Below are 26,360 nucleotides of genomic sequence, written 5' to 3' on the forward strand. Positions count from 1 at the left end.
TCTTTTGCCCATTTCTTCACTTGGATTATTTGTTTTTTGGGTCTTGAGTTTGATAAGTTCTTTATAGATTTTGGATACTAACCCTTTATCGGATATGTCATTTGCAAATATCTTCTCCCATTGCGTCAGTTGCCTTTTAGTTGTTTTTTTTTTTTAACGTGTATTTATTTTTGAGACAGAGAGAGACAGAGCATGAACAGGGGAGGGTCAAAGAGAGGCGGACACAGAATCCGAAACAGGCTCCAGGCTCTGGGCTGTCAGCACAGAGCCTGATGCGGGGCTTGAACTCTCGGACGGCGAGATCATGACCTGAGCCGAAGTCGGCCGCTTAACCGACAGAGCCACCCAGGTGCCCCAGTTGCCTTTTAGTTTTGCTGATTGTTTCCTTCACTGTGCAAAAGCTTTTTATTTTGATGAGGTCCAGTAGTTCATTTTTGCTTTTGTTCCCCTTGCCTCCGGAAACGTGTTGAGTAAGAAGTTGCTGTGGCCAAGGTCAAAGAGGTTTTTGCCTGCTTTCTTCTCAAGGATTTTGATGGCTTCCTGTCTCACATTTAGGTCTTTCATCCACTTTGAGTTTGTTTTTGTGTATGGTGTAAGAAGGTGGTCCAGGTTCATTTTTCTGCATGTCGCTGTCCAGTTTTCCCAGCACCACTTGCTGAAGAGGCTGTCGTTATTCCATTGGATATTCTTTCCTGCTTTGTCAAAGATTAGTTGGCCATATGTTTGTGGGTCCATTTCTGGGTTCTCTATTCTGTTCCATTGATCTGAGTGTCTGTTCTTGTGCTAGTACCATACTGTCTTGATGATTACAGATTTGTAGTATAGCTTAAAGTCCAGGATTGTGATGCCTCCTGCTTTGGTTTTCTTTTTCAAGATTGCTTTGGCTATCAGGGTCTTTTCTGGTTCCATACAAATTTTAGGATTATTTGTTCTAGCTCTGTGAAGAATGCTGGTGTTATTTTGTTAGGGATTGCATTGAATATGTAGATTGCTCTGGGTGGTATCAACATTTTAACAGTATTTGTTCTTCCTATCCAGGAGCATGGAATCTTTTTCCATTTTTTTGTGTCTTCTTCAATTTTTTTCATAAGCTTTCTATAGTTTTCAGTGTATAGATTTTTCACCTCTTTGGTGAGATTTATTCCTAGGTATTTTATGGTTTTGGGTGCAATGTAAATGGGATCGATTCCTTGATTTCTCTTTTTGTTGCTTCATTGTTGGTGAATAGGAATGCAACTATTTCTGTGCATTGATTTTATATCCTGAAACTTTGCTGAATTCATGAATCAGTTCTAGCAGTTTTTTGATGGAATCTTTTGGGTTTTCCACCTAGAGTATCATGTCATCTGCTAAGAGTGAAAGTTTGACCTCCTCCTGGCCGATTTGGATGCCTTTTATTTCTTTGTGTTGTCTGATTGCAGAGGCTAAGACTTCCAATACTATGTTGAATAACAGTGGCGAGAGTGGACATCCATGTCTAGTTCCTGACCTTAGGGGGAAAGCTCTCAGTTTTTCCCCATTGAGGATGATATTAGCGTTGGGTCGTTCGTATCTGGCTTTTGTGATCTCGAGGTATGATCCTCCTATCCCTAATTTCTTGAGGGTTTTTATCAAGAAAGATGCTGTATTTTGTCAAATGCTTTCTCTGTATCTATTGAGAGCATCATAAGGTTCTTATCCTTTCTTTTATTGATGTGATGCATCACCTTAATTGTTTTGCAGATATTGAGTCAGGCTTGCATCCCAGGTATAAATCCCACTTGGTCGTGGTGAATGATTTTTTTTAATGTAGTGTTGGATCCAGTTGGCTAATATCTTGTTGAGGACTTTTGCATCCATGTTTATCAGGGAAATTGGTCTATAGTTCTCCTTTTTAGTGGGGTCTCTTGTCTGTTTTTGGAATCAAGGTAATGCTGTCCTCATAGAAAGAGTTTGGAAGTGTTCCTTCCATTTCTATTTTTTGGAACAGCTTCAAGAGAATAGGTGTTAACTCTTCTTTAAATGTTTGGTAGAATTCCCCTGGAAAGCCGTCTGGCCCTGGGCTCTTGTTTTTTGGGAGATTTTTGATTACTAATTCGATTTCTTTACTGGTTATGGTCTGTTCAAATTTTCTGTTACTTCCTGTTTCAGTTTTGGTAGTTTATATGCTTCTAGGAATTTGTCCATTTCTTCCAGATTGCCCTTTTTTTTTTTTTTTTTTGCGTATAATTGCTCATAATGTTCTCTTATTATTGTTTTTATTTCTGCTGTGTTGATTGTGATCTCTCCTCTTTCATTCTTGATTTTATTTATTTGGGTCCTTTCCTTTTTCGTTTTGATCAAACTGGCTAGTGGTTTATCAATTTTGTTAATTCTTTCAAAGGACCAGCTTCTGGTTTCATTGATCTGTTCTACTGTTTTTTTGGTTTCGATAGCATTAATTTCTGCTCTAATCTTTATTATTTCCTGTTTTCTGCTGGTTTGAGGTTTTACTTGCTGTTCTTTTTCCAGCTCTTTAAGGTGTAAGGTTAGGTTGTGTATCTGAGATCTTTCTTCCTTCTTTAGGAAAGCCTGGATTGCTATATATTTTCCTCTTATGACCGCCTTTGCTGCGTCCCACAGGTTTTGGGTTGTGGTGTTACCATTTTCATTGGCTTCCATATACTTTTTAATTTCCTCTTTAACTTCTTGGTTGGCCCATTCATTCTTTAGTAGGATGTTCTTTAGTCTCCAAGTATTTGTTATCTTTCCAAATTTTTTCTTGTGATTGATTTTGAGTTTCATAGCATTGTGGTCTGAAAATATGCACGGTATGATCTTTTTGTACTTGCTGAGGGCTGATTTGTGTCCCAGTATGTGGTCTATTCTGGAGAATGTTCCATGTGAACTGGAGAAGAATGTATATTCTGCTGCTTTAGGATGAAATGTTCTGAATATATCTGTTAAGTCCATCTGGTCCAGTGTGTCATTCAAAGCCATTGTTTCCTTAATTTTATTTTTTTTAAGATTTTATTTTAAAATAAAATAGGAGGTCTGGGGCAGCCTAACCTGAAACCAGGGAAAGGGGGAGATGAGACCAAGAGAGCCTCCACTTATATCAGGAAGTCACATCAGGGAAACCCAAGGGTGCTAAATGCACTGGAAGAATTTTGAATCTGTCTCAAGTCATCCAGAGAGACTTTGGAAAGCCAGCCTTGAAAAGAATAGAAGATCTACTAAAGGGCACCAAGGAGACAACTTGAAAGAGAAGTGGAGGGGAGGACAAGGCCAGCCTTCTGTATGAAGTGACCCTCTCAGCACAACAAAGTAAAAGTCGTTGTTACAAAAACAAATTTTGATTAAGGATGCAAAGAAAATAGATAAAAATCCAAAAAGATAGAAGTTTACAAGCAGTAATTGAGAGTTAAGGGAAAAAAGAAATAAAAATCAACTATTGTATGATCCATTTATAAGCAGTACGTAGAACAGGTGAATCATAGAGACAGTAGCATAGTGGTTACTAGGGACTGGGGGAGGGGGAACAGAGCATTGGTACTTGGTGGGCCAAGAGGCTCACTGGGTTAAGCATCTGACTCTTGATCTCAGCTCAGGTATTGATCTCAGGGTCACGGGTTCAGGCCCCACATTGGGCTCTGCACTGGGTGTGAAACAAACAAACAAACAAAAGATAAATAAATGTCAACAGAAGAGAAATTTTTAAAGGCATGATTTTTTTTAAGAAATAAAATAATTTTAAAAATATGTGATGAAGCCAGGAGTTTATAAATTAAGATAGTGTACATAGAACAGACTTTTTAGAAGAGGGAAAATAAGAATGGTCACAAAGCCTAAAAGAAGGAAAATTAAGCTAAAATAATTCAATAGACAAACCACAGACTGTCAGCAGTGAGGACAAAGTACACTTGAAATCATTTGAAAGGAAAACAAGGTAGCAGTTTGAAAATATATGACGGAAAGAAAGAAAGAAAGAAAGAAAGAAAGAAAGAAAGAAAGAAAGAAAGAAAGAAAGAAAGAAAGAGAAAGAAAGAAAGAAAGAAAGAAAGAAAGAAAGAAAGAAAGAAAGAAAGAAAGAAAGAAAGAAAGAAAATGAAGGGCATGCTCTATAGGGGAGCAGTCAGAGAGAAGGGGCAGCCTATGTGACCTCCCAGATAGGAATGTGTGTGGTGGGCAGCACCAAGCCCCCAGTGACCTGGTCCTGTTCACCCTTCTCTGGTCAGCCCCTCACCAGGCAGGTATGTGCTGCTGTTCAGCTTCCCACGCCCATGGAGTCCCTCATATCCAACTGAAGTTCAGATTCAAAGATAGCAAGGTTATGCAGCATCATTAAGGATCCAGACTGCCTCTTGATGCTTCCAAGGAGAAGCTACTCATGCCTTCAGTGGTTTGGGGAAAGGGACCCACCCCCTTGTTGCACCCAACAGACGACAGACCCCTTCCTCTTCCCCTCCCACCTCTCAAAATGCCCCATGGAGAGAGCTCTGCTGGGGACCCACTGTCCTGCCAAACATCACTCCCCTGAACCTCCAGGCTTCTCATAGGATCAGAGCTCCAGCCCCCCATGTGGGTGCTTGCTCTTGCCTCCTGTTTCCTAGACCCACAAAGCCATGAGGGTGCTCACTTTTTCCTGTGGGCACTTTTCTACCTCACTGAGCATCTACTTCAAGCAGCTGGTGCGTCTCTGCTCTGCTTTCCACCCCAGTGAGTTAAGATGGCCCCATAGGGGAGGTGTTGGCTGGAGAAAGGAAGCTTCAGGTTCTGCTCTCCCCTATGGGCCTTCTCTAACCATAGCTCTAGGTGACTCGGCCTGCAGTGGTAGTGCCCCTGTTTAATTTCCTCTAATGCTCAAAGTCGATGCCATTTTGTCCAGTCAGCTGCTGGCTTTAAAACCCCAGTCTGCCACCTGATCACAAGTATGTATTTCCTGCATAGTTGTTCTAAAATAAACTTTGTAGGGGTGTCTGGGTGGCTCAGTCATTTGAGCAGACGTCTGACTTCCGTTCAGGTCATGATCTCACGGTTCATGAGTTGGAGCCCCGCATTGGGCTAGCTGCTGTCAGCCCAGAACCCACTTCAGATCCTCTGTCTCCCTCTCTGTCTGCCTTACTTGTGTTCTCTTGCTCAAAAATAAACATTTAAAAAACTAAAATAAAATAAAACTTCCTATAACAAGACTCACATCAAAAATCTAAATTAGGTTATCCTCAGTATACAGAGCGGAGCATTTTCATACTGATTTTGTTCAGATGGTAACCACCTGGCTTGTAATACATGTAAAATTTATTTGTGAACCTCCCTGATGCTCACGATGCCGCCGCCTCCCCACCCCCCGTAGATTAAATGTTGTTTTTTCCTGCGTGGTTTTAAAAACAAATTAACTCTGGTCAAAAGGTGGAAACAACCCTAATGCCCATCAACAGATGAATGGATGAATAAAATGTGTGTGTGTGTGTACACACACACACATATTACTCAGCCTTCAAAAGGTAGTGAAAATCTCATACATGCTACAATATGGATGAATCTTAAAAACATGATAAGTGAAATAAGCCACACACAAGAGGACAAATAGTGTACGATTTCACTTAAATGAGGCACCTAGAATAGACAAATTCCTAGGGACAGAAAGTGGAATAGTGGTTGCTAGGGATTGGGAGGGGGGTGGGGAATTATTGCTCAATGGGTACAGGGTTTCTCTCCTGGGTATTGAAAAAAGTCTGCAAATAGTGACGATAATTGCACGACATTTTGAATATAGTTAATGCTACTGAACTACACATTTAAAAATGGTTAAAATGGTAAATTTTATGTAATGTATATTGTCACAATATTAAAAATATGAGAAGAAGAGGCGGAAGAAGAGAGGGGGAAGGAACACAGGCCAGCAGACCTTCCCACATGTTTTCAACTCACATGTGCACATGTGCATGTGCCAGGCAGAGGCATGTGTATGGCAGGCAAAACCAAAAAACAAATTTACCTACTTTGACCAAACTCATGTCAGTAGCTCCACTGTTACATAAAAGGAAACCTTGATGTCCTTAAAATTTTACTGAGTTCAGAATAAAACCTCATCCTTCAGATTGAACAAGTAACTTAGTAGCTGAAAAAAGGTGAAGGGAAGTTTAGAGTCAGCATTCTAGGGTTTTTTTTTTGCTGCTGGGTCCAAGTCACTGACCTGTAAAACTATCTTGGACCACACGCTCCCTCCTTCCTACTTTCTACAAACCCACACTTGCCCAAAGGGGTCCCTGCACAAGTCACAAATCTGTACTTTGCAATTCCCTGTAAGCCATGGCCTCAACTCTGCCTGCATTCCCATTGGCCCAGTTCAGGAAAAGCACTTTCCCTTCCTCCTTCTCTTCCTGCCCCTTCTTCTCTCCTCTCCCTCCTCTTCCTCTTTCCCCTCCTCCTTCTCCCGCTCCCCTTGCCCTCCTCATCCCTCCTCCTCTGTCTCACCGACAGTCAGCAATATCATATCTCCACCAGAGTTCAGGCCCATAGGTACTGACTGTGACTTTTAGATTCCTCAGGAAAGTGTCAACCATCAGCTCTTTCTCCAGCAGAAGGGCACATAGGTGTCAAGCCTTCTCCATCAGTGGGGTTGGGGTCGCAGGTGGCTCCTTGCCCACCCTTGGTTGGGGCAGACTCACTGCTGGCTAGCCATAACTTCCATAATGACCTCTCAGCGTCTCTGCTCTCTCCAATCTTTTGTATCTTCCCTTTGGGTTTTAGAGCCATCTAAACTCTTCCTTTTTTTTTTCTATCTCTCAAACTTCTTTACAAGTGAATTTCACATAATATAAAATTAATCATTTTAAAGTGTACAAGTCAGTGGCATTTAGTACATTCACAATGTTGCCCAACAACCACCTATATCGAGACTCAAAACATTTTCATTGCCCCAAAAGAAAATTGGCAGCCATTAAGTCATCACTCTCCATTTCACCTTCCCCCCCCCCCAACTCCTGCTAACCCCCTAAACTGTCTTGGTAACCCCTTTGGAATTTCCACATTTGGGTCTCAGATCTTATTTCTTATCTGTCATATCTGGTGCTTGGTCTGAAGCTCCAGTTTAACTTCCCATTATCCTTAGCCCACTATCTTGACCTAAATACCTAAATACCCTCCCTGCAATTCACAAATGCAGACACGTCACTTCTACGGCTTTGAGGCCCTTTCCTGAACTCTACAGAAAAGCACTGCTTAAAACTCCACTGACTGTGAGTGTGGATCCTGTCTGGGGCAGATGAGCAAAGGCGTTATCATCCAGGGAGGGCCTGGCTTCTGTTCCTGGCTGTTAGAGCACCCTCTGTGAAACAGGCAATAGGGAGCAGAGGGGTCTCCTGACTTCCTCCGCCTGAGGTGGAGCCAGAGGCTTATGGGAGGGTGACCACCATGTTACATTAATACTGATGTGCTAATACCAATCTAGTGTGCGTAATAAACTTGGTATTCACAGTTTCTTTTAACAAGCTTCCAGGCAATGTCCTGCTGATCTGGGGACCACTCTTTGAGTAACAGGGACTAAACAGCAATAACTGCCAGAATAAAAGTAGGATGAACTGCTTCTTACCTGCTCAGAAGTTATCTTTCCAACCCAGTTACCCCTGCCACTCGGCTGAAAAGTGGAGAAGCACTTTTCAAACAAAGAGTATAGGTGGGAGAGGTGGAAGCAGAGGAAGCATGTGTGGAGGCCTTAAGCAGAAAGACAGCTTTGGTTTATTGAAAGAACTGAAAGAACCTCAGGGTGATTGGGATAGTGAGTGCAGGGAATTGGAGCAAGTGATGGGCAAGCTCCATTCCTGGTTCCAAATTTTCAGGGGCACAAGCCCTGTCCCCTCTGGGAGACCCTCCCCCAGTCTGTGGGGTAGGTGTCCTTTTGATATTCTTTGTCCAGTATTTCCACCATCCCCACACTTATGACAACATCACTGCACTTGCTCCTTCCTTGGTCTCTCAGCATCCATCCCCTGGCCTGTAAGCCCCTGGAGGGCATGGACTATATCTACCTGGGATGAGCAAAACCATTTAGTTGTCACTTAAGAAAACTTTCAAGGCATTGGGACCACTGTGGACCTCCCCCATCTCCAGCACCAGCTGGTGCCCACTTGGGAACTCCTCCTGAAGGGCTACATGGCTGAGCCTAGGACAGCTGGTGAGGGCTGGTGCCCTCCTCTTCCTACCCCTCAGAGAGGCTGGGCCCAAGGCCCTGCCATTAACTAGAAGCTGGAACACAACTGAGAGGAAACAGAAGCTTGATTTAAAACAGGGGGGAGAGGGGGGCACAGTGTAACAGGAGATTCTGACGGTCCAGTCTTCTGAGAAACACACAGGGAAGATACAAAGGCAGCAGGCCTGGAGGAGGTAGAATGCCTGGCAGAAGGGACTGAGCATGACCCAAGGCCAGAGAGGAAAGAGACTGAATGGAGGGCAACACAGTTGAGGCCCACGGTCTTGGGCAATAAAACATGAGTATTTGCAGTCACCCCATTCATTTGATGGAAGGTCCCCAGTTAGCTAAAATGTGCCTGTAACAATGCCAGTTGGCAGGTTCAGGCCTGATTTGTGGCCTGACTGACCCTTCACAGGAGATAAGCTATGGGCAGGCACCTTGCCAGAATGGGAGATGCCCCCAAATACCGCTGTGTCACAAGACCCAGACTGAAAGGGTGCCTGGACTTCCTGGGTCATCAGGGGACTCACTGGCTCCCTGGACTCAGCCTCTGGGTTGGGGGAGACCGGTGCCAATGATAGACTAGCTGGGCAAAGTGCATAGGGCTGCATACACCAGCATGGGGCCTAAGCCCCACTTTGCCACTGTATCACAGGCTTGGGGACAAAAGGGTCATACCTGGGGCTTCTGTGAAAATCTTGAGTCTCTGAGCACTTGGGGACAGGAGGCAGGGTCCCAGGTGTGGTAGGTCTGGGAAACTCAGCAATCCCATTTCCTCTTGGCCAGACACACACATTCTCAGTTTCCCTTCAGGCCTGTTCAGGACATGTGACTGGGGCCTGGCCAGTGGGCCAGGCCCACTCTCTGTCCCAGGCTGTCTTCTTCCCTTTCAGTGTAGACAGTGGATGGGGGCCAAAGCAGGCTGATGGCACCGTCGGCCCCAGTCCCTCTCACAGAATTATCCTCTCCGTCTTCCTCGGCCCTTTGCTGTGTGCCTGCAGCTCCTCTCACTAAAGAGGCAGGGCCCATTTCTCTCCCTGGGTCTGGGATGTCATAGATGTGACACCCAGGAAGCTTGAAGACGCATTTGCCTTACTTTTTGCCCCTCTGCAATTACCTTAAAACCATGGCTGAGCTCGCCTGTTGGAAAATGAGAGGACCCAGTGGCCCTGTCACTCTAGCCCACCCCATGACATGTGCATTAGGCTATCTGAGACCAAAAGAGCTGCCAGTCAAGTCCAGCCTAAATTGCTGACCACAGACGCATGAACTAAAGAAATATTCGTTGGCGTTCGTTTATTTCATTAGTTTGTTTTAATGCAACATCTCATGGCACTAGGTAAAGGAAACAGCAGCATCCCCAAAAGACTGAACGAGGGGGCCACCCACCGCCAACTCCACTGGGTTCCCACGTGACCGAGCAGTAAGCTTTCACTGTGCTGTCACATTGAGACTCTGGGGTTTGCTTGCTACCTCAGCAGAGCTGGCCCTCTCCGGGCTGAGCCACAAGGAACCAGATCACGGGCCCCCTCCCAGACCCTGTGCCTCAGAGGCCCCAGCAGAGGGGAGGTGGTAGACAAAGCCAACTGTAGGAACAGCGACTAGCCTCCAGCTCATGGAGGAGAAGAATTGGTGCGTTTTCTGGAAGCCCATGTGCTGGTAGAGGGCCCCGGCCGAGTGCTGCAGCATGGAGGTGATGAGGATGACTTGGCTGTACCCCTGGTCCCGTGCGAACTGGAGGGCAGTCCTGACCAGGGCCTTCGCTATCCCCTGGCCTCGGTGCTCTGGGGCCACACACAGGTGAAGCAGCTGCAACTTCTCCTTCTGCAGGGTGGCAGGCAGAACGCCCATAATGCCCACCACCTGCCCCTCAGCTTCAACCACCCAGAAGCAGGAGCCAGGCTTACCCAAGTAGGTCTTGGTGATGTCAGACATATCTGTGCGCAAAGACATGACTATAAACTTGGTCCAGGGGTATCTGGAGAGGAATCTCAGGGCAGCAAGGAGGATGAGGCTGGCTACAAGGGCCAGGACCCAGGAGCCAGAGAGCAGGAAGAGGGTGAGGGGCACCCCAAGCAAGAGCACCAGGGTTCGGGGCAGCTTCAGGATGTGGTAGAAGGTGGTGGGGATGTGCTCATTCATTCCCTGGGAGAACACATCCAGGACCCGTGTGCGGTCGTTCTCCCGGTATTTGCGGATGTGATAAGGAGCCATGGAAGACTGCTGAGCCTGAATCTCAAAGTCCATGAGAGAAAGAGAGAGAGCTAAGTGTCCCTGCACACCTTCTGGGCCACCCTGGGGAAGAGAGAGGAAGTCAGATGAGTGTCCCATCTCTGCCACCTCCCAGGAGTGGGGGAGACCCCTGCTCATGGGCATTTCTTTCTGCTTTTGCCCAAAAGGATGTAGGCCACAGCCACTGGGAGAAAGTGTAGGGTCAGGACGATTTGCATATGATCCTGGCTCCGTCCCTTTCTAGCTGTGTGACCTTAACATATTACCTAACTTCTCTGAACCTGTTTTTTTCATCCGTAGAACCGGATCAAGTAAAAACCTGGCTTCTGGGATTGTTTTGAAGATTTAATAAAGTAACATACAAAGCTCTGATATACAAAATACCCTCCTCTCTACCCTCTTTCCCCTTTTACTGGCTCACTTAGCTTGTTGGCACTTTGGGGCGGCACCATGCAGCAGCCAGACCATGTGTCCCCAGACCTTCGGTCCCTCTCCAGGAACCATACGTTGTAGGAATCCTGTGTTCCCAAGTAAAAGTTTCAACAAAGACTCTTTCCCCCTTGACTGCAGATTTTTAGGCTGCTGGGGTTGTGTAAGAGTCAATCACCAAAAAAGGGGCAGCCTGGACATCCAGAGGAGAGTCTGGGGCTCCAGGCCTCTCTCCAAACACTGTCCTTTCTACCCGCGTCCTCTCACCTGCTACCACAACGGCCTTGAATGTCCAGAGCAGCCTCGAAGTGGCCTCTGCTCTCAGCCTCTGCCTGGCATCAGGAGAGACTGCCCAGGGCCTGCTCCACCACCAGGGACCAGGCCCTCCCTGGATGGCCACCTCATTGGCTGGTTCTTGCACCTGAGAGGCTGGACTCTGACCGAGCAGGAAGCGCATTCTCCACTCACTCTTGTGATCATCAAAGACTCAGCCTGGAGTGGGGAAGTGGGGTCTGGAACAGCTCAGGGGGCCTTGCCCTTGCAGATGGCCTTCACTCTTCCTCCCGTGGTGGTTAAGGCCTGGAGTATCTCCAGCAGGCACCTTGATGTGCTCTGGTGTCAACCCTCAGCCCCTCCACACAACTCCTAGAAGCCTGGGGTTGCAGGCCTCACCGTGTGCTGTCTTCATGAGCTAGAGTCCAGGCTGAGCACGCAAGGGGCGCTCTCCCTGCCTAGGCGTCACCTGGTCTGAGGAAGACTGACCATGGGCAGTTCCCTGCACTCATCTCACTAGGCTCCATCTGCTTTCGTTCCTTCGTTCGTTCGTTCATTCATTTATTCATTCACAGTACTATTATGTATGATGCAACTACTAGGTGCCTAGCGTACGTGCCTAGGATGTGTGTCCGATCGTTAGAGCCTGTGCCATCACAGCTGTTAAATAGTTTGCGCTGAGGTGAACTAAAGCAGGGAAAAACAGAAAATCCCTTCTCCGTGGAACGGATATGCTGTCGAGGGGGCTGCTTCCCTCCCCAAACTGAGTTTGCTCCTCTCCCCGCGTGCCCTCACCCTGCGGCCCAGCTAAGCCCCTCCCTCTATATTCTCACTGCTTCCTGAAGCCGAGACCACAGATCTATCTATCTACTCAAGCATTTGTCGGTAGTGTCATCAAACGCTGATCCGGCCACGCGCCGTGGGGGCGATTGGGCTACGGCACAGCGCCCGGCAGACCCTGGTTTCCCGTCCTCGAAGCTCCTCGCGAGATTCCGGGGATTGCGCGGCGCGCGCCACCTCTCACACCTGTGACGCGCGCGGGGCGGAGAGGTGCGGGCCGCAAGAGAGGATTAATAGGGGTTCCCGAGGAAGGACCCTTAAGTCGAGACCGGAGGGAGAGGTAGGCCTGAGCAGGGCTGAGTGAAGGAGAGCGTTTTGGGCTGAGGGAACAGAGGCGTGAAGACCCTGAGGCAGAACAAAGGCAAGGTTTCCAGGGAAAGGTGGCCAACATGGCCACGGAGAGAGGGAGGGAGCGGTGAGGGTGGCAACGGCCCGTGCGTGTGAGGTCTGTGCCCCAGTTGTGGAGTTTGGACTCTACTCCGAAAGCGACGGGAGGCCATTGGTCAGCTAAAAGCTGGGGAGTAACCTAGGCAGGCGCGTGCACGTGTTGCTGTGGCTACAGGTGGAGAGTGAATGGGAAGCGACAGTGGGAGCGCGCAATCCCCGCCCCCCACGGGCTAGTGCGGCACCGCAGCTGATAAAGGAGCCTCGGGGTAGAGATATGCAGGATGCAAGCAAGAGCTTCTGACCAAGGAGGGCTAGTGGGAACAAAAATAGAGCCCTGCTCCACTCACCAAGCCGTCAGCGCCCCCCCGCCCCCCCCGGAGCTGAGTCTGGCCAAAGGAGAAGGTACCTATTTCTTACTTGCTCAAAGACATGACTCCCACTGAACTGTGCATCCAACGGGCAGCATCTGTATGAAAGGGGTGCCTTGTTCTGTGTTCACCAGGAAGCCACGTGGGCTAGCAGAGGCCCTACAAGAGTAAGTGGTGACTTGGACCAGAGTGAGGGGATGGTGAGAACCAGCCCACCTGTAGGTGCATCTGGGGACAGAAACGGCAGGAGTTTGTAATGATGGAGATGGGAATGAAGATGAGGAAGGGGTCAGAGATGATAGTCACATTTCTGGCAAGAGCCTCTAGAGGATGCTGGAGAGAGAGACTTGGAGAGAAAGATCATAACTGGGGCTGGTGGTACCATCCTGAGGCCTTCTGATCAGAAACCAAAGACGGGCAGGCTGGGATCCAGGCCCAGTGGATGGAGACTGCTGATGGTTCTGGGTCTTTGGCAGAAGGGTAGAGTTTAACGTGAAATCTGAGTGGTGAGCCATGAGTATTTGCTACATTTGTTTCATACATTTAATGTTTAAACATTTCAATGTTAAGTAACATTTGAACTAAGAATCAAAACGGGGGACAGAGAGCTCCAAAGTACAGTTGAGTTTTCCTACCAAGTCTGCTATTAACCAGTCAAAAACCTCATAGGCAAGCTGAAGGGTCAAAGGGCTGTGGTCTGTCCCCACATTCTCTTTCTCTGTATTCTCTCTGGTCCTCTGTAGCATCCTCAAAACCCAGTGACCTTGGTTTACATCCAGGCTTTTCATCCTCACAGCCATGAACAATGATCATGAGGATTTATTGACATGAAAAGAAAAAAAAAAGTCAAAATGTAACTCCAAGAAATAAAGGATTATAAAGCCGTAGGTTTTAACTCATTTTGGTGAAAATGTAACCTGAAAATAATGTACAGACACAAGCATGCAGAGAGAAAAAGTCTGAGTGATCATACCAGATGCTGGCAGCATCTGTCTCTGGATGGAGGGCCTGTGGCTCATTCTCTGTGTAAAAGATGAAGCCTGGAGTGGGCTGAGGTTCCAGGCTCTTGCTTTCAGATGATGAAACAGAGGCTTGGGAATCTACCTGGCTCTGCCTCAGCCGGATCTGGGAGCCTAGAGGGACCTATCTAAGATCATGAACTCCTAAAGGTAAGGCAGAGGTGTTTATTCTATTAGTTCATGTTTTAATTAACTTTTAGTGTATATAATTCAGTGGCATTTTGTACACACACACTGTGTCGTATGGCCACCACTTCTGACTCCAAAGCCTTTTCACATCCCAAAAGGAATTCCCTTGCCCCTGTGCAGTCACTCTCTCCACCTGTTCTCTCCAGACCCTGGCAACAACTAACCTGCTTTCTGGATGTTTCATTGAAATGAAATCATATGATATGTGAACTTCTGTGTTCAGCTTCTTTTACTTTATGTCTTCAAGGTTCACCCATGGTGTAGCATGTTATCAGTACATCATTGCTTTTCTATGGCTGAATAATATTTCCATGGGAGGGATAGACCACATTTGTTTATCCATTCATCCAGTGATGGACATTTGGGTTGTTTCCACCTTTTGGCTGTGGTGAGTAGTGCTGTTAGGAATGTTTGGGTACAAGTTTTTGTTTGAGCACCTGTTTTCAGTTCTATTGGTTGTATACCCAGTAGTGGAATTTCTGGGTCATATGGTAATTTTATGTTTAACATTTTGAGGAACTGCCAACATGTTGTCCAAAGTGGCTGCACTGTTTTACTTTTCCACCAGTAGTGAGCCCTATTTTATTTTACTACTTGCCTCAGCAATACTGCCTGGTACATAAAGGGAAGAGATTGTTGTTATTCACTGAGAAATCCGATGCCTGACACTGTGACGAAGCTATTTTCCTGTGCTCTGCTATTTGATGTTCATGACAACTAAGGACAAAGGTTGGTATTAATGTTCCCATTTTACAAATGGGAAACCAAGACCAGAAAAGCTGAGAGATGTCCTACCCAAGACCTCACAGAGTCACTGTTATTCCAAGAGTTGTGGATTGGAGAACATGTCACTAAAACCCCACACTTACATCTATGACACACATTCCCTACTACACCAGCGCAGCCCAGAAATGGGCCAGTGAGATGGATGATGGTAAATGAGTGGCATTACATTTTGGAAGTCTCAGGGAGAAGAGAAAATCAATTCAATTACATTTTAATTGAGTTGGCAGAATCTCCTCTAACCTCTCGTCGGGGCTCCCAGTAACCCAACATCAGGCCAATGCCCTGAACTTTTACTGAGAACTCATCACTTAAAGGAGACAAGTGAAAGAAAATAGTAGCAAATCATTTCAAGGGGAAAGAAGTAGGTAAGAGCATCCTTGGTAAGATGCTCAGAAATCCTAGGTCAGTGATTCCAGCTCTACAGAAATGTTCTGTAACCTTTCAATTCTCTGAGAAAGTGAGAAGGTCTCAGGCCCCAACACTCAAATTAGGGTAACTCCAGCAAATTTTATGCAGATGATGAAAGGGACTAACTCTGAAGGTGTGGGTGAGTAGAAGGGGATGAGAGATGGTGTGGGAGCCAGGTATGTTATTGCCCAGAGGCCTGAAGCAAGGTGGGAGGGTGAGGTGACAGGAGCCTGACCCAGGAGTTGAAAGGTTCAGAGACAAAGCCAGTGCACCTGACCTTACAGGGAGGGGTCAGGTTAATAAATACACTGGCCTCACTCTCTTCCCCTCTCCAATCTCAGCCTGGCCTCCCAGTGGCCAAACCCAAGCAGAAGCCAAGAGACCTCTTGCTGACATACAGGTCAGCCACCTGGAACACAGAGAAGAGGGGGTAAAGGTGAAGAGAGATCTGGAGGGGAACATGGGAGATCAGCGGCACAAAGGACTGTGAAAGCATCAATGACAGGCAAATTCGATGACTACAAACTGCTTATTCTAAGACTGGCCAAACTAGGTCATGCTTTCCTCATTATTGTGATGTGACTGCAGAGTGGCTGCCTTCAGCAAAGCCAAGAGCAGGGAAGTGGCTGCAACGGGGGGGTGCAGAATGGCACCTTTCTGCTCTGAAGCCTTTAATGAGTTCAACTCTTCATCCCCAATAATTCCACTGTAGAGAAGCTATGTTAAAGAGAACCATGTACAAATGTTTATTTGCAAGTGAAGTGAAACATTGAAAGCAACGTAAGTGCATAAAAATAGAGGAAGTATGTATGTGATGTATTTCACATCAATAAAAAGAATGTGAGCATGATGGCAAGGGAGGGACAGTGGACTGAGGTGTTAGGATCTGGGGTCACATAGATTGGAGTTTTAATCCCAGGCAGGGGAAGAGAGGTCTTTGCAATGGAGATGTCTGGGGGAGCACCACCTTAACCGAGGGACCAATCTTTGTATCACCAATAATAGGGCCAACTGACATTGCCTCCTGATGATATGCAATGGCAAGGACACAAAATCTAAAATATTTAAGTTGACTTAAATCATGAACAAATCCAAACTGTGTGGAAAAAGACATCTAGGGTAGGTACTCTTCAAAAAATGTCAACATCATTCTTAACAAGATTGTTGTAGTGAGATGACAGATAAACACTATAGGCTGAAGAAACATGTCTGCAACGCACTTTCAAATCTTGCAGCAAAAGTGTGTGTGTGTACACAACCCTGAGCTCAGGAGAGCACTAGCAAGCAAATGTAGCAAAATGTTAACAACAAATAGTGAATTCACATGAAAGGTACATGGACTTTCACTGTATTATTGTCAGTTGTTCTGTAGGTTAGAAATGGAGTTCAGAGACTAAATCTGTTTTCTTGCTGGTAAAAAATCTCTTGGGATTGTAGTAAGGACTAAATGAGGTAGTGCATATACAATGCTAAGCACAGTGCACATGAGAAATGTTAGCTATGTACATATGTACTTTATTATTTATGATCATGATAGAAATCACTAAGTACTTCTACCTCCCTGCTTTCCAACATGGGGCAAGATCACACTTCTCTGTTCCTTGTGAGGTTGGCAGGGCCATGTAACTGGCTTTGGAGAATGAAACATGAGATAAGCAAACTGGGTTCCTGAGTCACTATCCTGACTGTTTACAGATTCACACAATCTGGCTATGTAGACTGAACAAGACACAAATTTTTGTCGTGTGAAGCCAATGAGCTTTAGGGACTGTAATCAAAGCCTAACCTAACCCAGATATCCACAAAGCAAGGCCCTCAGGTCAAATCCTGTCCACCACTTGTTTTTGCCCATAAAGTTTCACTGAAACACAGCCGTACTCATCATTTATGGTCTGTGGATACCTTTGCACTATGATAGCAAGAGTTGAGTAGATACAGTGGAGACTTTATGGACTGCAAAGCCGAAAATATTTACTATTTGGCCCTTCACAGAAAAGTTTGCTCACCCCTGACCAAGCCTGTCTTGACTGCTATGATCAAAATATAAAGTAAAAAAAGAAAACCCAAAGCATTTATAAAACATGGCTTTATACTAGCTCTATGACCTTGAGCAAGTTACTTATTGTTTCTATAATCTTTTAGTTTCCTGGGTGTAAAATGGTGGTAATATTAAGTGTTTATAACATTATGATGAGTAAATTCTTGTATGTAAAATACTTGGAACCGGGAGGCTTGGAAGGGAAATACTAGATTAGCCAGAAGTAAGGGCAGGAATATGAGCTGATGAATATAAAATCACTAAGGCAAGAACCTAGTAAAAATCCAGTTATTCCAGTTAAATAAAAATAAACCTGAATAGATACAGAAGACTAGACAACAGCAACAAATAATAGCAACAGTGGTTATCTTTCAAGATATTAAGAGAGAGGACTAGGAATGGTTTGTTATACCATTCTATGTTTTAAAATTTTCCATAATTGAACACGTTTTATTTTTTTTAATTAAAAAATTTAACATTTATTTTTGAGAGAGAGAGAGAGAGAGACAGAGCATGAGCAGGGGAGGGGCAGAGAGAGAGGGAGACACAGAATCTGAAGCAGGCTCCAGGCTCGGAGCTGTCAGCAGTCAGCACAGAACCTGACGTGGGGCTTGAACCCACGAACCGCAAGATCGTGACCTGAGCCAAAGTCAGACACTTAACCAACTGAGCCAACCAGGTGCCCCTGTTTTTTTCTTTTAATTTTTTAATGTTTATTTATTTTTAAGAGAGAGAGAGAGGCAGAGTGCAAGTGGCGGAGGGGCAGAGACAGAGGGGTAGACAGAATTGGAAGCAGGCCCCAGGTCCTGAGCTGTCAGCATACAGCTAGATGTGGGGCCCAAACCCATGAACTGCGAGATCATGACTTTAGCCGAAGTCAGACACTTAACCGACTGAGCCACTCAGGTTCCCTGAACATACACATTTTATAATCAAGAAAGAAAAATCAATGTTTTCTTATGAAAAATCTTAATATTTCTGTCATTTTACAAAACATCTTTTGTTGACATTCTACAAATGATACCATCCAACAATGTTCCAATACTTTCTTCTTGTGAAGACAGTTTATATATCTGTGAAAATAAAAGATGAATTATGACATGCTAATATATTCATGTACTACTAGTTTCCATTATACAAACATATATAAGTGAAATCATTTATCATTCAACTACTGGGATAATGACATGAAATCACAAATCACAAATGTGATTAAAATATGTAAAGTAGATGGCAATTCATCATTTATGTCAAAAGTTCCCTTTAAATTAGTTATGGTAATAACCCTCTACACATAGAAACTGAATCTGTACCAATTTTTTTTTTTGAATCTGTACCAATTTTTAAAGCATACGTCAAGATATTAAAGATCAAGCTTACACAGTATATTTGAAATGTAAAATAAATATAAAATATTCTGCACTTTTTTTTTTCTTCAGAGAGGAGACAGCATGAGCGACAAGCAGGGGAGTGGGAGAGAGAATCCCAAGCAGGCTCCATGCCCAGCACAGAACCCAATGCAGGGCTTGATCCCATGACCCTGGGATCATGACCTGAGCGGAACTCAAAAGTAGGGCACTCAACCAACTGAGCCACTAACGTGCCTCTGAAGTGATTTATTTATTTTTTTAATGTTTGTTTATTTTTGAGAGAGACAGAGCAGAGTAGGGTCAGGGAGAGAGAGGGAGACACAGAATCCAAAGCAGGTTCCAGGCTCTGAACTGTCAGCACAGACCCTGACACAGGACTCAAACTCGGGAACCAGGAGAACATGACCTGAGCCAAAGTCAGAAGCTGAATTGACTGAGCCACCTAGGCATCCCTGAAGTTCTTTATTCTTTTTTTTTTTAATTTTTTTTTTTAACGTTTATTTATTTTTGAGACAGAGAGAGACAGAGCATGAATGGGGGAGGGTCAGAGAGAGAGGGAGACACAGAATCTGAAACAGGCTCCAGGCTCTGAGCCATCAGCCCAGAGCCCGACACGGGGCTCGAACTCACACATACCGCGAGATCATGACCTGAGCCGAAGTCGGACGCTTAACCGACTGAGCCACCCAGGCGCCCCTATTTATTCTTAATTAAAGAGTGCTTTTATCAACTAAATTTCTAACTAAATTTTACATAAACCAGCATCTTTTAAAAAAAAATTTTTTTTTAATGTTTATTTATTTTTGAGACAGAGAGACAGAGCATGAACGGGGGAGGGGCAGAGAGAGAGGCAGACACAGAATCCAAAGCAGGCTCCAGGCTCTGAGCTGTCAGCACAGAGCCTGACGCGGGGCTTGGACTCAACGAACTGCGAGATCATGACCTGAGCTGAAGTCAGATACTCAACCGACTGAGCCACCCAGGTGCCCCTATAATCCAGCATCTTCTAATTCTTTGCATCTGTAACTATTTTTCAAGTAATTTTTAATTACATTAACCTTTCTTAAAGAAAAACAAAAACCAGAAGGATCAGTGATCAACAAGCAAACAACATCAGTATTATTCTTCATCTATCACACTTTGTAAAAATACAGATTTACAAACCTTTTTGACTTCTGTAATATTTGTTATGTCAGGTAGATTTTTCAGAGAAACTTGATGACCTTCTACCTGAGATATTAAGTCTTCTTGATTTATATGTTTTTCTCCCTCTTCAATGTAAACAATTAGAATTGAAGTGTCATTTGCTGAGATACCAAATTTTTTCAGAGCTTCTGAAATCTAAGGAAAAGAACAACAACAAACAATAACCAGTAGCTTCTGTGTCTGAAACATCCCCCCATGGGCCTCCTTTTTCCTTGGTCAGGTTCTTATTTTTCATATCCTAATGATTCTACCTACAGTGTTTCTCTTCAACAACCCTTCTTGACACCCACCACATCTGCCTCTAGAGTACTCTCTGCTCAAAACTGCACCTTATTCCTGCACAATCAAGCCTACTTCTTGGCATTTCTTAACATCAACACTCCCTCCCTCTGGCCCCAAGTGACCCTCTAGCCATGCACACCCACCTTCTACCCAGACTGGACCATATATGGGTGTCCACCATTTCATACATTTTTTCCTATGCTCAAACTTTGTCCTCAGCCTGGAGTGTCCTCATCCCTCAAGGTCCAACACTAATGTCACTAATGTCATCCTTTCTCCTTACAGGAGTTGCTTCTTTGCTGTTTCCATTGGTTTGAAGTATTATTCCCATTATGTCACTTATCTTAGTGCATTTGATTTCTGTCTTGTTTACCTGCCTTCCTCAGGAACATGTTTCTCCTGCCCTAGAACTGTAACTGTAAGAGGGACAAGCCCAGCAGATGTTTACCGAAGTGAAGTTTCTCAAATTATTTCAAATGATGTCAAAGAAATTATAATTATCTGGTAATTTTTTCTCCAGGTACTGAAGAATTCTATTATCATGCATTCTATAAACTTTATAAAATTTCAAACATTATTTTAAACCATGCTACGGGTTTCCTAATTGTCCTTTGGATGATGTTAGTACCTGGTTGTGTTAATAGTAGTAGTAATACTAAAACTTCATCAGCAAAATTTAAGTTATTTTTTTCACGTGCCACAGGTAGAATATCTTTAGCTCAATAACTTTGATTACTACCAGTATTTCAAACCACAAACTCTTCCTGAGCCCTGGGTATATGAGTGAGCCTGTGTTAAAGGCTGTTCCAAGTACCAGGCATGCTTCTGCTATATGGAAAAGACATGGATTCTATCCTTAAGGAGTTATAGGGAGAGTAAAAGATGTGCATGGTAACACACAAATATCCATGCTTAATGTTTTGCCATTTAAATTTATATATCATTTAGAGGGTTCTTCCTGACCCTATATGGTAAGAAGGACAGATAAAACTATCCTCATCTAATGTAGCTAAATTTTTCTTTACTCCTATGTGAAGTGACTCCAAAGCTTATTTGTCTAGGAAGAGGCAGTGCTAAACCTCAATCTTTCCAGAACACTCTTCACTATTACAGTCCAACACTGGGGAACACACATTAGCACAACACAATCAACATAAATAAAGTAAAATCCATATTAATTACATTGTTATTTGGGGAAAGGTTGAAAATAATTTCAGTTGATAGAGTTTTTGTCTTCATTTTTCCCAGTCTGTAGAGATGAACTGCTTTGTTTGAGGCCACAAGTATCTGAAATGGATCAACAATCTACCAAAGAGAACATAAAGAATCACACACGGAGAATCTGGAGCACTTGGGAGACACATGCCTTCTCTCTTGGTAACTCCAATGTCAGGCTGTTTGACTTCATCACAGTTTCTATGGACTATATTTTCAAAATTGCTGGGTGTTCAGTAAATCATAGAATGTTAAAGCTGCAAGGAACTTAAATAGTAAAAATTTAAAAAAGAACATTGGGGGGCGCCTGGGTGGCTCAGTCAGTTATGCGTCCAACTTCAGCTCAGGTCATGATCTCGTGGTTTGTGAGGTCAAGCCCCGTGTTGGGCTCTGTGCTGACAGCTCAGAGCCTGGAGCCTGCTTCAGATTCTGTGTCTCCCCCTCTCTCTACCCCTCCCATACTCATGCTCTGTCTCTTTCAATAATAAATAAATAAATATTTTTAAAAAAATTTTTTAAAGAACATTGAGCACTAATATGGGGAAAGGCCATAGTCTAAACATTTTACCTGTATTATTTTAATTCTTAAAACTACCCTATGAAATCAGTATTATTATTCACACACAGTAGATGAGGAAGCCAAAGCAAAGAATGTTTGGGTTTGAATCCCAGCTGTCACTTCCTACTGAGGGACCTTGGGCAGATCCCTTAGTTTTATCTGTTGGATGCAGATAATCATAGTAGTTACTTCATAGGGTTGTTGTGAAGATTAAGTGAGTTAGTATACGGAAAGCACTTAGAACAATGGCAGGAACAGAGCAAGCATGGTACAAAGGTTGCCTACCACTTGCTCAAAGTCATAATAAGTGCCAGAGCTGAGATTAAGTCCTAGTAACATGGTTCCACAGTGTGTGCTCTTAACCACTACGGATGCCTCCTGTGCAGAGATTTTTCTAGTTCCAATGAGTAAATGAAGCTCCGGGCATTTGCCATTACATCAGAGTCAGAATACAACCTTTCATATCTCCTGGGAAGGGCCTAGCACTTTGGCTTCTATTCACTATTAAATTCAAGGTTGGCTCAATCTGACTCCACAGTTTAGACAAGAACTGTTTATCCAAAGATGACAATTTTAGGCTAACCTGTAACATCATAAAAAATTAACATATTATTGGAGTGCCTGGGTGGTTCAGTTGGTTTGGCATCTGACTTCGGCTCACGTCATGATCTCTTGGTTTGTGGGTTCGAGCCCCACAGTAGGCTCTGTGCTGACAGCTCGTAGCCTGGAACCTACTTCAGATTCTGTGTCTCCCTCTTTCTCTGCCCGTCCCCCACTCATGCTCTGTCTCTCAGTCTCTCAAAAATAAGCATAAAAAATTTTTTTTTAATTAACATATTCTTAAATGCCCCTTTATAGCTCATTTGTTCTTACTTGTACTTACCACCTTAGGGTTTATTAATGCACCATCAATAGCACCTTCCATGGCCTTTTTTCTCAAGTCTCCAGCATTTTTTACATCTTTAAACAACAGAAGGGTCACCCTGCATTCGGGAAACAGGTCCAGCTGATGCGTTAACTGCATTTCACAGACAAGCACGATTCTAAAAGACCAAAAGACTTCATCTGTTTAAAAGCTAATGGTATAATTCAACTAATAAACATCCTCAGTAACAAATATAACAAGATGACAGAACTGTTATACTAGAAGAATCCATCCCAAAAGCACATTTGGCATCCCCATGAGATGTCTACCAACCCTGCTGAGTTGTTCCTAGCTTCCTTTACTGAAAGACCAAGGTTGCTGCCTGCTTCTCTGGTTGTGCAGGCAGGCAGGCTTTGATGCATGGCTGAGGGGCAGCTTCTCTAACAGACAAGTAGGAGCAGAATGTCAGGAATTCTTTAGGCCACGGATTACCTATGGTGTTAACGAAACCTCACTCCAACTTAGCCTTTTCAGCTTTCTCATCTTCCCATTTTATGTATATTTTAGCAGAACCTAGACACAAATATTAAGAAAATTTTATTGAAGTACAACACTTGACTCAAAGATACTCATTTCACACATGACATTTAAGTAGAGAGGGGGTACAATTATTTTTAATGTTTTATTTATTTTTGAGAGAGAGCGTGAGCATAAGTGGGGGAGGGGCAGAAAGAGAGGGAGTCACAATCTGAAGTGGGCTCCAGGCTCAGAGCGGTCAGCTTACAGTCTGATGTGGGGCTCAAACCCTCGAACCATGAGATCATGACCTGAGGCAAAGTTGGATGCTTAACCAACTGAGCCACCCAGGTGCCCCAGGAGGGGGTACAATTATTAAAAAATCAATACAGGCCTTTTCTTAGACATAAGTTTAATAAGGAAAGGACAAAGACATAAAAGAAACATAAAGGACAACTTGACTAACTAGAAAGACAACCATATGCTTGAACTGAAAATCTAAGTATTGCAAAAATTTGATCTTTAAAACAATTTCAAAGTGTTAGTAAGTTATTTGGGGGTGGCAATTTGGTAAGTTCATGTTATCCTTTTACTTGGTAGTTTCCATTTCTAGGACTCTTTTCAAGGAATAATTAAAAACCTGAAAATTTACGTAATAAGATGCTCCTCTCATCATCCTAATAGCAAAAAATTGAAAACAAACTAGCAAATAACAGATTTGTTGCAACTAAACAAGCATTAAAAACTGTCATCTTGGAGACCAGTTAATTTGTGTGAAATAGCAATAAATAACATTAAGTAAAAACATCTGATTGAAAAACAAAACACAGGAGCACCTGAGTGGCTCAGTCAGTTAAACATCTGAATTCAGTTCAGGTCATGATCTTACAGTTCCTAAGTTCAAGCCCCACATCAGGCTCCTCCCTGGCAGTATGGAGCCTGCTTGGGATTCTCTCTCTCCCTCTCTCTCTGCCTCTCCCCCACTGGCATGCATACTCTATCTCAAAATAAATTGTAAAAAATACATAAAAAAAGAAAGACAAAACATAAAATGTGGCATAAACTGTGGGCTTTTCAAAAAGGAGCACAAAAAATATTGAAAGGAAGATACACCAAAAAGTTATCTCAGACTTGGTGGAATTACATCTGACTTTTTGTTAGGATAAAAAAATATATGTGTGAATAATATCCTGGCACACAGCAGTTCAATCTTTATTGTCATAGTAACATCCAATGGGGAAAAAAATGATACAGAAAAATATAATGAATACATTCCCAATTACACAAAAAGATGCACACAGAAAACAAAAAGATGAAACACACCAAAATATGGCCATCTTGGGTGGCAGGATTATTGGTAACGTTTATCATCTTCTATAAAAAAAAAAAATTGCACTGAATTTTCTACAGTAAGCACACAAAATAAGAGTACAGATAATCAGCAAGGAAAAAAACTTTCCATTATGTTTTTATACTAGGGGAAAAAAGGTCTCCTTGATGAGGTTTTGGGGTGATAGTGGGGTTCACAGCTGATGGTCAATAAAGAATTCATGAAGATGTCTTTGGTACAAAAGTGATTTTATTAAAGCATGGGAACAGGAATCCAGGGCACAAAAAGCTGCACAGGGGTTGTGCAGAGTGGCTTGTTACATACTATGAGTTTAGGGGAGGTAAAGTCAGAAGGGAAGTTTCCAGAGACTTTCTTATGCTAAAGACTCACAGATTACGGGAGGCCTAGCTATTGTCAAACTAAGTTGTTGTTTTTCCCCTCTAGCAAATCATTAACATTAAGACAGCAGGGAGTTCCAGGACTTTAGGCTATTGATGGGATTACGTTTCTTTTGTAAACTGGTAGAGACTCATCAATTTAACCATTTGTTTTCTGTCCTTTCCTTTGTTCTTGGGTAGACAGGGGTGTCCATAGAATGTCACACAGATCCCACTGGGGTGGGGGTGTGCTAGCTTATATTTTGCCCTCATCCCGCCTTATGGTCTCTCATCAGCCTAGCAAAAGTCAAAACATAATTCCCTCACTTGGGCCAGAAACTTAGAATCATCGTTGCTCTCAATCACAGCAAATCCAGTCATACTCCTAGCTCCCATAGTTACTCTCTAGTCTTGACGACTTTACCTCTTAAGTACCATTTTGACCCGTCCACTTCTCCCCAATACCCACTGCCCCCAGCCCAGGCCGCATGTCTCAACTACAGCTGTGGCCTCCTAGGGGTGGTGGCCTCGCAGTTCCAGCCCTCCTTCCATCCAACTTCCACCTGGCAGTAAGAGCGATCCTTTCAAAACGTAAACCATATCTCCTCCTTCCGCCGCTCTTGTGATAAAGCTCCCACTTAATGGCAGGGCGTTTCAAACCCTCCAGTCGCAGCCCTCTCGCCTGGTGCTGCTGCCAGCGCACCTGTCTCCGGACCGCGGTCTTTCCGCTACAGCCCAGTGGCCTCCCCAGTTTCAAATGCCCAGGCTCGCTCCCCAACTCTGCCCCTCCGACAAGTACAGCCCCTGACTTCTTCCTCCCTCCCTTCAACTCCGTTTAAAAAGTCCATTTACCAGGGCCCCAGGCCCTCTTACACGTGCTCCTCAGCCCTTTTCATCGGTTTGATGAATCCTCATTCAGCTGTGTAGCACTCAGAGAGCATGAGCTTGTCACTGCCGTACTGAGCCCCCGGGGCTGGCCCTCCGCCCGCCCTGCCGGAGAGGACTCACCTGCGCACTCCCGGTCCTCCCGGAAGGCCTTCCCCTCGGAAACAAACCCCTCACTTTCCGGAAGCTGGGCCGCAACCGCGCAAGTCCCTCCCGAGAAGCTCCTTCCTCAGCTTGAGAGACGCCGGCGGACGCAAATGGGAGCCAGGGCCCCATCTGTCACTTCCGGCTATGGGGACGGTAAGGATCCGGGGACCGGACGCTGAGGTTTCAGGGCGCGACTCAGCCTTTCTCCAACGCGTTTTGGGCGTTGGAGGAGACATCGGTTTCTTCTTGTGCAAAGAACAGTGTTGGCCAGGATGAACTCCACATTCATCTCAGCTACATTTCTTCTCGGGGACGGACGGAACTTGTTTCCTTCTTGCAACGGTGCGGTCATTTAGGAAAGGTCTGGAGTGGACGGCGATTTGCTTCGGGTACTTAAGAGGTGACAGTACGTTGATGAAATCAACCTCTTCCTGCTTCTAGCAGGCTCAGAAATTTGTCATCTCTAAGTGTATCAGCCTCCAAGAAA

General features: G+C 44.4%; 2 protein-coding genes across 9 annotated transcripts; both read right to left on the reverse strand.

Moving 5' to 3' along the window:
• Nucleotides 1-9,433: 9,433 nt before the first annotated feature.
• NAT8 (N-acetyltransferase 8 (putative)) lies at nucleotides 9,434-11,699 on the reverse strand. The gene has a single exon (XM_043603696.1). The coding sequence runs from the start codon at nucleotides 10,526-10,528 to the stop codon at nucleotides 9,671-9,673; it is 858 nt and encodes a 285-aa protein (XP_043459631.1). The 5' UTR covers nucleotides 10,529-11,699; the 3' UTR covers nucleotides 9,434-9,670.
• Nucleotides 11,700-13,205: 1,506 nt separating this feature from the next.
• On the reverse strand, nucleotides 13,206-25,999 carry TPRKB (TP53RK binding protein). Of its 8 annotated transcripts, none has more exons than XM_043603698.1 (5): nucleotides 25,850-25,982; nucleotides 22,637-22,796; nucleotides 21,162-21,284; nucleotides 19,656-19,832; nucleotides 13,206-13,470 (listed from the first exon to the last, which is right to left on the reverse strand). In XM_043603698.1, the coding sequence occupies exons 2-5, from the start codon at nucleotides 22,775-22,777 to the stop codon at nucleotides 13,345-13,347; spliced, it is 567 nt and encodes a 188-aa protein (XP_043459633.1). In that variant the 5' UTR covers nucleotides 22,778-22,796; nucleotides 25,850-25,982; the 3' UTR covers nucleotides 13,206-13,344. The 8 variants fall into 8 exon arrangements, with proteins under 8 accessions (XP_043459633.1, XP_043459637.1, XP_043459636.1 ...); XM_043603702.1 differs by having other exon boundaries at nucleotides 22,637-22,736; nucleotides 25,850-25,976; XM_043603701.1 differs by lacking the exon at nucleotides 25,850-25,982 and adding an exon at nucleotides 25,694-25,843 and having other exon boundaries at nucleotides 22,637-22,736.
• Between the last annotated feature and the right edge of the window lie 361 nt (nucleotides 26,000-26,360).

Source organism: Prionailurus bengalensis, chromosome A3 (genome assembly GCF_016509475.1).
Source record: "Prionailurus bengalensis isolate Pbe53 chromosome A3, Fcat_Pben_1.1_paternal_pri, whole genome shotgun sequence".
NCBI classification, from domain to species: Eukaryota; Metazoa; Chordata; class Mammalia; order Carnivora; family Felidae; genus Prionailurus; species Prionailurus bengalensis.

What these genes read in the sequence shown, in the direction of transcription:
- NAT8 (XM_043603696.1), bottom strand. Translation starts at nt 10,528, where the DNA reads ATGCCCATGAGCAGGGGTCTCCCCCACTCCTGGGAGGTGGCAGAGATG.
- TPRKB (XM_043603698.1), bottom strand. Translation starts at nt 22,777, where the DNA reads ATGCAGTTAACGCATCAGCTGGACCTGTTTCCCGAATGCAGGGTGACC. An exon ending in CATTAATAAACCCTAAGGTG is followed by an intron (nt 21,285 to 22,636) that starts GTAAGTACAAGT and finishes TCTCTTTGGTAG; the next exon opens with ATTGTTGATCCATTTCAGAT. An exon ending in ATATTACAGAAGTCAAAAAG is followed by an intron (nt 13,471 to 19,655) that starts GTTTGTAAATCT and finishes CATGGCTGTGAG; the next exon opens with GATGAAAAGCCTGGATGTAA.